This window comes from Pseudorasbora parva, chromosome 13, assembly GCF_024679245.1.
Source record: "Pseudorasbora parva isolate DD20220531a chromosome 13, ASM2467924v1, whole genome shotgun sequence".
NCBI classification, from domain to species: Eukaryota; Metazoa; Chordata; class Actinopteri; order Cypriniformes; family Gobionidae; genus Pseudorasbora; species Pseudorasbora parva.
In genome coordinates, this window is record NC_090184.1 from 26,289,127 (window position 1) to 26,301,416 (window position 12,290).

At 37.2% G+C, this 12,290-nt stretch overlaps 1 protein-coding gene across 3 annotated transcripts in view; it reads right to left on the reverse strand.

Annotated features, from left to right (window-relative positions):
* kcnd3 (potassium voltage-gated channel, Shal-related subfamily, member 3) overlaps positions 1-12,290 on the reverse strand; it is a 143,433-nt gene that overhangs the window by 19,659 nt on the left and 111,484 nt on the right. For all 3 annotated transcript variants that reach the window (XM_067413641.1, XM_067413643.1, XM_067413640.1), the window contains exon 3: positions 10,357-10,525. In XM_067413641.1, the coding sequence (XP_067269742.1) occupies positions 10,357-10,525 (169 nt within the window). The remainder of the gene's footprint in view (positions 1-10,356; positions 10,526-12,290) is intronic.

A 12,290-nucleotide genomic window follows, 5' to 3' on the forward strand; every position in this document is an offset into this window, starting at 1 on the left:
TCTCTAAAGACATTTGAAGCAAACATAAGATAATCCATACGTTTTTATCCGAAAGAGCAAACCTTTGGAATAAAAGCCCTGTAGGATGTTAATATAATAAAATATAGAAAGACGTGGAATAGCAAAATAATTGCAATGTACTGTCTATACAGTGGTCAAATCCGCAAAATAACGAAGGCAGAGGTGGGTGAACAGGTCGGCGTTATTGCCCTCTTTTTTGCTCTGTTTCATTTTGTAAATATCATGATTATCGTCAATACTTGTATATCATTGCACCCCTAAATGAGCATTTGTATGTTTGTTAGTTTTTAAATTATTGAAGAGGAACGAATTGTGTCTCAATAGCATCAGAGACCTCGTCGAGATCAAACCGGTATTCTGATGTTCATTAATTTCTCACACACACTTGAACACAGATTGAAAGAACACACACCATCATTAAAACCCTCACACACAAACACACACACAAAAGTCCCTGTGGGTGAGTGGAGTGCTAACTCTGCTCTTTTCACAGGAGATTGCCATCACATAATGGAATCAGTTCGGGCCTCTGAGACCGTTTGTGTTTCCAACAAATGCTGCAACAATTTTCGACTATCGTGGAAAAAAAAAGGGAAACATTTTTCCTGGGGATCTGCCCCTGCAGAATGTGAGATGGGTAACGTCCGCAGTAATGACGAGGTTCTTTATCATTGTGACACAGAATATCGCTGCTGAGAACAGTTGTTCAGGACTCGGCTGACGCACTGTGCTGGGATCAGATACACTGAACAAAGCAAATCCAAAGATTACATTTCAGTTATACACATGCAGTTTTATAAAGCCCACTGTGACACCTTATGGCACTGGCGAGGCCAGAAGATCTCTGTTGTGTGCCTGATAACTCATTTCATCCTGAATATGATGCAAAGTCCTTTACGAGGCAAATTTGTGGTCTGTGACCCATTTCAATTCACTGTAATCATATCAAAGTGTTCCAATTTGAAATAATTCTAAATTTTCACACTATGTATTCAGGAGAAATATGATAATGTGCAATAAAATGCAAATTTGTTTTATTTCCAAGCTATTGTTATTTCTGTAGCTTTTTTTGGGTGGACAAGACCTTGTGAAAAGTAAGTACAGTTTACATGTATGTATTACAGAAATATTATTCTTTAAGACATATACTTAAGTGCAAACTGAATTTAATATTGTTGGACACTTAATTGCATTTTAATTTCAACTTAATGAAAATGTATTATAGTTAAGATTTATATTAAATGCAATTAGCAGAATTTTAGAGCTTTTTTTTTACCCACTTAAGTAAAACTTAATTACATCTTTATGACCTGGTTTCACAGACAGGGTTTATAGATTAAGCCAGGATTAGGCCTTAGAAACTGGGGGAAATTGTAATTTTATAATTACCTAGACATTTTTTTTAACAGGATTTGAAGTACTCTACGTGTGCATACAACTTCTGAGAGCTGAGATAATGTGGGTATGGAGATAGTGGCATGTCACTACTGGATAATCCCTACCAATATTTACTGATCACAGTTACATTAATACTGTAGCTATATTGTAAATAATAGAAGTATTGCATGTCATGTTTTTTATTTGATCAAAGTAATTAATTCCCAATATTAATAAAATAGTTTCTAGGGATGCTGTCTAGATTGCAACATGCACAAGTTGTTTATGCTTGAAGCATTCGCTGTAGCGTAAACCACCAAAGACTGGTGTGTTCTGTGTGTTCTCTGAAACAACGAGCAGCAAAGCAGCGAGTGAGAAGGCAGCATTTGTTGAGCTATACATTTACTGTACCTCAAGGGAATGTTTTACAGGGAATGCAATAAAAGAACTGCATAACAACCTGAATTTTATTTTAATAAAGTTTGGACGATTCCATTCAGTATAGAAAAGTAGTGGACAAATACTCAAGTCAGAGAAGTTGGGCAAAAAATTTAACTTTAGCTTGTCACCCTAAATAGTATACATTTGTACCTGATCTACACCTTAAGGGTGCACATAGCAGTAAAGGCGGCCGTATAACTTTTCAACTGTATAATGTTCAAACCTTTTTTTTACTCCAAGACCCAGTATCTAATAGCCCAACTAGAATCTGTAAAGTAATTTGCAAGACCTGACTTTTCACACGTTTCAATTTATGCCTCATATACACAGAATTATATATATATATATATATATATATATATATATATATATATATATATATATATATATATATATATATATATATATATATATATTTTTTAAATTATAATATGATTCATTTTTAATACTTGCTATGTGTAATGATTTTAAGTAATTTTAAGGCCCCACTGGAAGTTTGCTAAGGCCTACTAACCCTCTGGTTGAGATCCACTGCTTTTTATGCACAAGAACAACTGATGAGCTGTAAAATATATGTGAAAACATTTTAATTTTAATTTTAAAACCTATGTTGTCTGGGTGAGGAAGAGAATGATACCTGGATCTACAAAACTGCAGGACCTGAACAAATAGGCTATGTTAAGCTGTGCATCAGTTCAGTGACATACATACCTACATCCTTCTACTTTACAGTAGTTTCTACATTGAAAAGAACATTCACAGAAATAGAAGCTCAGGGAGCTTAAGTGGATTATATATGCCAATTAAACAAAATCTATCCACTTTCAGTGTTTGCTGTAGTTCAATCCATATCATAGACCAGATAAGAATTAGATGGCAGTGTTGTGAATACATTTGTGAAATAAATACAATGTTAGAGTGTTAGCACACACCCCTTTCTAATGTTTGATACCTGTCAAGCACCCTCACCACCTTATTTTGGTTAAACATCACATTTTTAATAGCAATAACTAAATACAAATATTCTCTGTATATAAGAAAAACTCAACATTTCGGTTTAAATATATATACAGCATAGAGTTAGGGGGGTTCGGGGGCATGCTCCCCCGCTATTTTTTTGTAATTTTCTGATCTACATATGATTTGAAAGCCAAAAAAATTATGAGAAATAGCTTTAAAACTTAGTCAGTGGGCTGTAAATTATTTGTCAATTCCTGCTCTCTCCTCATCTCCATCACTCCTTATTTTGCCCTGTCTCTTCCCCTCCTAAAGCATTCAATAAAACATAGGATAAATTTATAGTTACAATATTTTTTTATCTGAAGAAAACATATTCATTAATGTTTCTTGTCCTCTCACAGTATAGTTAATTATCACATTAAATTACATTATTAATTAAACAAAGGTTTATTAGTTTGCCTAATCATTTTTATCGGTAGTTTAACATTTTAATCCTGCTTAGAATTTTAATAATGCTTAGTTTAGCTACCACACTATACTTGGAGGAGGTCCATATTCCACGAGTAGGAATATAGTGTGGCCCCTTTAAAATATGCGCGTTCCCCATGTGTGTGTGCGCCGAACTGTGCCACGATTCACGTAAGCAGTGAGAGAAACACGGACTCCAGAGCGCTGTTGTTCAGAAAAGTAACCTGCGTATTAGTTTTAGTCGATTGTAATTTATTTAGTTCAATAAAACATATTTACTCTAAGCAGTGATGGTGTTAATTATTTACCTGAGTGAGAGTGAGCTTGCAGTGAATCGCGCTCGGACTGCAGAAAATGTGCTCAGTGAAAAAAAACACACTTTTCTTTCGACCTAAAATGAAAATATGATTTACTATAACTTACTACAGCTTGTAATGTGAAATTTGTATTTATCAATAATACTCTGACATGTGAATTTTAACCCAAGTTAGATACGTAAAAAGAAAAAGAAAAAAGAGACAATTTTCTGCCATTACAAACATTCTCTCGCGCACCCCCGGTGGTCAGTCTGCGCACCCCAGTTTGGGAACCGCTGCCTTAAAGGGTTAGTTCACCCAAAAATGAAATTGATGTCATTAATGACTCACCCTAATGTCGTTCCACACCCATAAGACATCCGTTCATCTTCGAAACACTCTGAACACATTCGGATATTTTATAGTCTATGCACACTATACTGTCCATGAAAGGAAAAAAAAAAACATCATCAAAGTAGTCCATATGTGACATCAGTTAGCTCATTAGAATCTCTTGAAGCACCGAAAATACATTTTGGTCCAAAAATAGCAAAAATGACGACTTTATTCAGCATTGTCTTCTCTTCCGCGTTTTTTTTTTCAAACCTCAAAAAAAGATTCAAACGGTCATGAATCAGCGGATTGATTCATGATTCGGATCGCGTGTCAAACTGCCTAACTGAAATCACGTGACATTGGCGATTCCAATAATGAATCAATCCGCTGATTCATGACTGGACATGGACAATATAGTTAGAATACAATTAGATTCGCTGTCGGACTAAATATAAAATATCTTAAACTGTGTTCCGAAGATGAACGGAGGTCTTACAGGTGTGGAACAGCATTAGGGTAAGTTATTAATAACATAAATTTCATTTTTGGGTGAACTAACCCTTTAAGATCCTTTTTAAATAAAAGTCAACGTGATTTTTATTTAAGAAGTAAGAGCACTTCTCGTATGATTTGTCTTTAGCATAAACAGAGCATGACGAGTTACGTGTCAATCAAAGCTCAATATTTAGAGTGGAAATACCTGCACACCACTAAGTTAAAATGCCAAAACGAATTCCAGATCATGTTCCTAATTGCATTGTGTGTGTGTGTGTGTGTGTGTGTGTAAAGCAAGTGCTGAATTAATAATGAATAAGTCATTAACATTCACTAAAGTAGAACAGCTAAGTTCTATTCTCAGAACTAATGAATCAGCTCAATTACTGGACCAACTTTGATCAAAACTGATTTCTGAACTATAACAAAACTCAGACCTTTGGATCAACCATGAGAGTCTGAGCATCATGGAACGATAAGTCATGAAAATGGTCTGTTTTCTAGACTTTGTAAATTTATATTAGTTATTAATAAGGTGTATGTATATCTTTCTGTAGTCACTTAAAACAACAACGGCAGCATGTTTGTGAGGTCATGCACAATGAGCCCCTGGAAGAGGAAATTAGCATATAAAATCTGAAGCTTTGCAGGCTTTGATCATAATTTCAAAGTGATTCTCACTTCGATGGTTCTGCATCAAACCTAGCTGTCATGTCTGCAATGTTCTTAATGTAGAATCTTCTGAAAAGCCCTTAAGTGCTCTAGAAGTGAGCCAAAGCCCTTGAAATTAACATCTCAGTAGTACAGAGGGCTCCTCATGGTCCTAAAATCTGTACCTGACTCGAATTGACCTGAATCACTTATTACCTGAATCAAAACCCGTGCATAAATAACAATTAAAACAACTTGACCTGACACCCCTAAAAAATAAGACCCGAGTCCAGTGGTATGACGCAAATCAAAATCAGAGACAAAAAAATAACCTTAAGCCCAAAGTATACTTTCCAAAGTATACGCCATCCGCGTCCTCGCATCATCTTAGAGGTCCGCGTACAAAAGCGCATGCGCCAGTCCAATGATTCACAACAATTGTACTGTGTATTTGTCGAACTTAGCCTTCCGCTTATCTGCAGTTGAGTATACGTTGAAAGCTGTGTGAACACGACTGTGCGAGACGCATCCGGACGTGGATATTGAAGTATACCCAGGGCTTAAGAAACACCACGGCAGGTGTTGCTTTAAAAGAACACACATCTTCCTACTTTACCTTTTGATAAAATTCATTCTCAGAGCCTTCTTCGCAACATTTACATTAGCTATGATTTAAACCCATGTTGCCTGGAGGGTTTGGTAATTTACACATAGAAGCACGTATTAACAGACGTTTTTTCATAGAATTATTTTATATTTATTTGGATTCACAGTTTGTTCGGTTCATATTGTTCGGACCAAAAAAAGAATAATGTAAAAAGACATTTAGTCCTGCTCCACTAAGCGCTCAGATTGGCATTTTTAACACAAAAAAATATGTGCACAACCTGATCGGTATTTGGCCTATTTTGAGATGGAACTTACCGATCATTCAAATCAATGCTGTGTGCTGGGATAAATGCCCTTGTTGTGTGTGCGTAGCCTATTTTGACCAGCTGAGAACTCGTAAAGAACTGATAAAATGTGTAATTAGTCAAAACAGTGGCCGGAATCCCTCTGTCACACAAACGAAGATCTGCTGTGAGGATATGCGCTTCTGAAAACTGTACCAATGAAACTGAACCTGTGATGGGCAACATCATGACTATTATGAGAAAAAAACAGGTATGCTTGAGCATTCTGTCCTTTTTTAGGGTCCCATCTGTCTTTAGTCTGTGTTGCGTTCATATTTCATTTGAACCGTACCAGAGTTTGTATTTCTTTGGTCTGTGTTGCATTGATTTTTCATTCGAATCACACCAAAGTTCACATTGACACAGACTGAGGCTCATCATTTCTTTGGTTAATTTGAACTGCACCGGAGTTGTGTTAACGCCGCACCAACAGAGCAATAGCATTAGGATACAACTATGAGTGAGGAACAAACTAAAATTGAAGCCGTTATTCCATGTAAACCGATGTCTGATTTTGGATCAAAAAATTGTTTTCATTGAATCAGTTCATCTGAATCAGAAAAACTTGATTGAATGATTAATTTATCAGACGGATTGGGTTGTTAAGTCATATCATTTGTACATCACTTGGTGTTTTTTTTTATCCTTTTGGAAACATGAAAGCTTCAGTTCCTATTCAGTGTAACTGGATGGAAAAATGTGACCAGGACAGTCTACTTTTTGATCCAGGGAAGAATGACATAGAGGTTTGGAATAGACTTATGATACCATAACTTTCACTCCGGTATGATATTAACGTCCAGATTAGTGATAGCTGGTGCTATATGGGATAAGTTTTGCTGCACAGTTGCCTGGCGGCACAAGGCAGTTTGACTTTTTCACTTTGAATTTTAGTTTTATTTATTATACCTGTGCCAATGAGAGGTGACAACATCATACGAATGCTAATCTATTTGTTGGGATATTGATATAGGAGCTGCTGTTGTCAATTAAGTTTCATTCATTATGTTCTCCCCCTTAATCCGGTATAAAATCTCACTACCAGTTGGGAACAACAAGCACTGCTGCTTTAGTACTTAAGTAGCTTTAAATCTGGCCAACATTGTGAGCCAAATATAGTTATTATTATGATTATGATATTATAAGTAAGTAAATGTTTGTAAAGACCTTATAATGGTGTCATAACAACAGCAATTAGTAGTTGGTTATAGTAAATACACCCACATATACATGTAAAATGCACTTCTAACACCCCCTCATTGACTTTTTGTTTAACTGTACTCGATTAGAAGCACTAATTCAGTTCTTCAGTTCATCACATAATTTGATTCCAATCTATAGTTCATCCACTAATATTAGAGCTGTAAAATTGAACTTGCAAGTGTTTTTTTTTTTAATAACAGTCTAGACGGATTACACAGTTTTGGTGCAGTACCAGTGCTGTATTTTGGCTACTGGACAACAGGTGAGACAGAGGAAGGTCACCTACCAAAACTGACTGCTGGAATAAACAAACCCCTCCCTAAAGGTCTCGTCTGGGCGAGCTATTTGTGGAAGGACTGTCATTAGGATGAACATCCCTTCTGGCTCTCTTTCCCTCTCTATGTCTTACTCTCTCTCTCTCTATCTCTCTCTCCCTCTCTATGTCTTACTCTCTCTCTCTCTCTCTCTCTCTCTCTCTCTCTCTCTCATGTCCTTTGAACAGTAAGCACAGCTGTTCCTATGGTGGAGGTTAAGTCTGGGCTTGAGGCAGGTTTGTGCACTTATGCCACTCTGTTATTAGTTAACTGGAATGTGTTTAAAGTGACACACCCACACACAGAACAAATTTTTTAAGATGGTCCTCTGAGGTTTGGTCTCATCTGGCCGCTTTAGTTTGGACTCAAAACTGAACTTGCATCCCCTGCGGCCGAGCTGAGAAAGAACAAAAACATTAAAAAACTGTTTAGGCTGATCCGAGCCGAGATAATGTGGAGACTGAGCACTGCTGCAGTGTGAACGCAAAGAATTCTGGGAAGTAATCTGCCATACTGGATAAACTTTAAATTAACACTAAGTAAAATGCTAAAGCCAGTGGAAATCTTGCCTGCGGAGACAATGCAGCCCTGTAAGCTCACCAAAACCTAAGCTTACATTAATTCCTCATTAGCATACATGAAATCCATGACTGCAAGCATAACAACGCAGAGTGCAGGAGCTCACGTCTCTCTCGCCACACACAGGATGTCATAGGAGTGGCCTCGGTGTTGTTTTTCTGCGATCAAGCTAATCTCCAGTAACATTCGCAATTATTAGCATAGCAAAATCAAGCTGAGAGGCCTGTGGTGATTTAACAGATAATTACGCCTAAACTAAATAACCTTCAGACAGAGATATAGAGACGTTTCGGAGCAGGATGGGGAGGGATGGAGTGATAGATGGATAGACGCAGGGCATGTAACCCTGCTGGGATCTCATTCTAGTCTAGACTTAATCTTTTGACGCCATGCTACCATTAAACGAGTGACAGGTCATCCCTTCATTCCCCTAGGGAGAAGAGAAAGGCTTAATTTAACATTAAGGCTGTTTGTTTGAGGTGTTATTTCGTACGAGGACGGAAAAGGATGGTGAAGTAGTACTATTATCCTTCATGCACCCGGAAACAAACAAGTTTAATAACCTTATTCATCAGACAAGGAAAAAGAGCAGCAATATGGCTGAGTGGATATCAACAGAGAAAAGCCATAAAGAACTATAAAATACCAGTGGTAAGACAACAGGCAAATGCGAGAGAAGACAGTTTGAGCAGCTGAGGCGGGTTGTATGGGAATATCAAAGCTTTAAATCTAAAAGTAGATTTGGGATTTTCTGTGAAGGATTAAGTCTTTTATTGCGAAGCTGGAACAAGAACATCAAGGCCCTGACAGTAACAACAAATGGCCAAAAGCTACATATACCATGGTAGTACCATGATATGCTATGTACACTCACCAAAAGGATTATTAAGAACACCTGTTCAATTTCTCATTAATGCAATCATCTAATCAACCAATCACATGGCAGTTTCTTCAATGCATTTATGAGTGTGGTCCTGGTCAAGACAATCTCCTGAACTGCAAACTGAATGTCAGAATGGGAAAGAAAGGTGATTTACGCAATCTTGAGCCTGGCATGGTTGTTGGTGCCAGACGGGGTGATCTGAGTATTTCACAATCTGCTCAGTTACTGGGATTTTCACACACAAACATTTCTAGGGTTTACAAAGAATGGTGTGAAAAGGGAAAAACATCCAGTATGCGGCAGTCCTGTGGGCGAAAATGCCGAGGCCTACCTGAGCATTGTTTCTGACCATGTCCATCCCTTTATGAGCACCATGTACCCATCCTCTGATGGCTACTTCCAGCAGGATAATGCACCATGTCACAAAGTTCAAATAATTTCAAATTGGTTTCTTGAACATGACAATGAGTTCACAGTACTAAAATGGCCCCCACAGTCACCAGATCTCAACCCAATAGAGCATCTTTGGGATGTGGTGGAACGGGAGCTTTGTGCCCTTGATGTGCATCCCACAAATCTCCATCAACTGCAAGATGCTATCCTATCAGTATGGGCCAACATGTCTAAAGAATGCTTTCAGCACCTTGTATAATCAATGCCACGTAGAATTAAGGCAGTTCTGAAGGCGAAAGGGGGTCAAACACAATATTAGTATGGTGTTCCTAATCCTTTAGGTGAGTGTAATCATTCAGTATCTTGATATACATTACAGTTCAAAAGTTTTGGGTAGGTTGGGTTTTTCAAGTTTTCTTACCAACATTGTTTATTTGACCATCTGTTGTCTAATTTAATACATGTCATTTATGCCTGTGATGGCAAAGCTGAATTTAGGGCAGCCATTCCACCAGTCTTCAGTGTTTAATATTCAATATTATTATTAACTACTTTATATTTTTTTGGAACATTTTTTCAGAGTTTTTAGATGAATAGAAAGATAAAATAAAAAAAATAGAAAATTCAAAATAAACTGCATTTATTTAAAGTAGAAATCTTTCAAACATTTCAAACATTTGAGCAGTAGTGTTTATAAGAATCCCATAGTATTAGCATCTTATACCATCATAGTGCCACCACAGAGGAAAGATGTCTGTCACCTGATTTTACCCACAAACCCGCTGGCATTTCTTCACCCTTGACTACTTCACCCTCAAATCAGCCCTTGCGACATCAAAACAATCACTTCTCTTTAGTTAAGCATAAGATGGATGTAATTTAACGGGAGCATTATTCAGAGGTAAACACTAGTGACCTGCTTCTCCGCCAAAGCTGCTCTGTTTAGAGGAGACGATGCCCCTCGGGGAGTTTTGAGCCCCACAGACCTGAACTTTCTGAGCCCGACGCTTGTCCGCTCTCTGGTTCTGATGGTAGATGCGACTGAAGTTGGAAACGATGACGGGAACAGGTAGAGCGATGACGAGGACCCCACTGAGGGAACAGATGGAACCAAAGATCTTCCCTGCTATGGTCTTCGGGACCATGTCTCCATACCTGCAGAGAAAGAGCGAGAAATAGAGACATTAGTCACTGAATATGGACAACCTGCTTCTATGCGTTCTCTCTTGTTTAACAGACCAGCAGCAATAAAAAAACAGACAGATACATATCACGCCTACACAACTCCAGCTTGTAGTAATAATTATGTTCCATCTGTTTTTATTATTACGTTTCCAGTAATGAATAATCATAAACTCTTACTAAACATATTTGTATGCGTTTAGTCTTACTGCAGATTGGCACTTTCACATGCCAACTAATAGTACCCTGTTGACAAAGTAGGAAAATTATTGTGATGCTGACATTAGAGGTGCCAGATTTTAAATGCAACAAATGATTATTAAAGCAGCTGACAGAGGCGTGAGTGGGATGACACTTTTATATCCAGTATAAAGAGCCATTTGTCTGCAGAGCTGTTGTTTGGAAAGTCTTTTATTTTGTAAACAGCTTGGAAAGTCTTTTATTTACTAAATTTGTTAGGAGAGTTTTGAAAATGTTTTGTTTAAAGTATCTTGAAGTTTGTTTTGTATTTTATTGAGAAAGCTATTTGTTTGGGAAATCTACTATTTAGAGAGCAGTTTGTTTGGGAAACTTTTCATTTCAAAATCTGTTTGTTTGTAGAGTCTTTTATTTACAGACTAGTTTGTTTGCGGAGTTTTTCGTTTGTGAGCTGATTTGGTTATAAAATCTGTCCCAAGGCCATTTGTTTGGAAACAAAGTCTTTGTCTAGAGAGCGGACTATAAATCGAAAACGTCCCTTAAAAAAAAAAGAGATGAACTGCACAAAACAGGAGTAAAAGCCAGCAGAGAACGAGAAAGTCATTTAAGATTTTAAATTAGAGCATTTAAATCCCTCGAACCAATGCCCTGGCCACTTCAAGGGCATCAAATACGATTCGATACAGTTGTTTAAAATGGAAATATAATTACATGCACCACTGTAGTCGATCTTCCTCTGCTTGTGTGATGGCCTGCCATATGAATTTCAGCAGTGAGGAAAGGAAATACTTTTTTTTTAAGATAAGAATGTTGCTGACCAAATATCAATTTAAACAAATTGGATGGATCAAGGTGGCCTCAGCAAAAAGAAAGACATTAGTTTAAAAAGTTACGGACTAAAGTAATTGGATTCTGATGGAATACAGCCACAAAGTAGGTGATAAAATAGACACCCGGTGGAACGGAAACGATGGCAAGCATAACCATAAATTATAGACATGTATGCATTGTTTTAAATGCATATGTGCATATGTTCAGAACTACAAGAGTTTTCTTTTTAGCCAATTCAAACCCATGCAGGGACTGCCAGTGAGGATTTAATTAACAATGGATAATCCTGTTCTTTCATTAAATTAGTTTTGTGCGAGTGAGGCACAATTCAATCAAACACAATCAGAAAACATGTAGCCAGCCTAGGATTTGTAAGGAGACCATAAAGTTAGAATTTAAATGTCTCAAATAATCAAAATGACTCATTAGGAGGCAATGCTGATGTGGGTCGTGAAAGCAGTGGAAATATTCAGGGTTCAATACGAGTTAAGCTCAATCGACAGACGAAATCAAGGTTGAGGTGAAGCACTTAATAGGAGTGAATTGGAGGAAATGTATTGTGTGCGTGTACATTCATTCTCATGATTAAAGCTGTGTATTATTTGAGCCGAATGAAGACATTCTAGACATTTTTTATGGTAATTTTAAGGTTTTAAGAATAATGTTGTCATGACAGCAAAGTTGTACTCTTTTAAACATTAAACACATC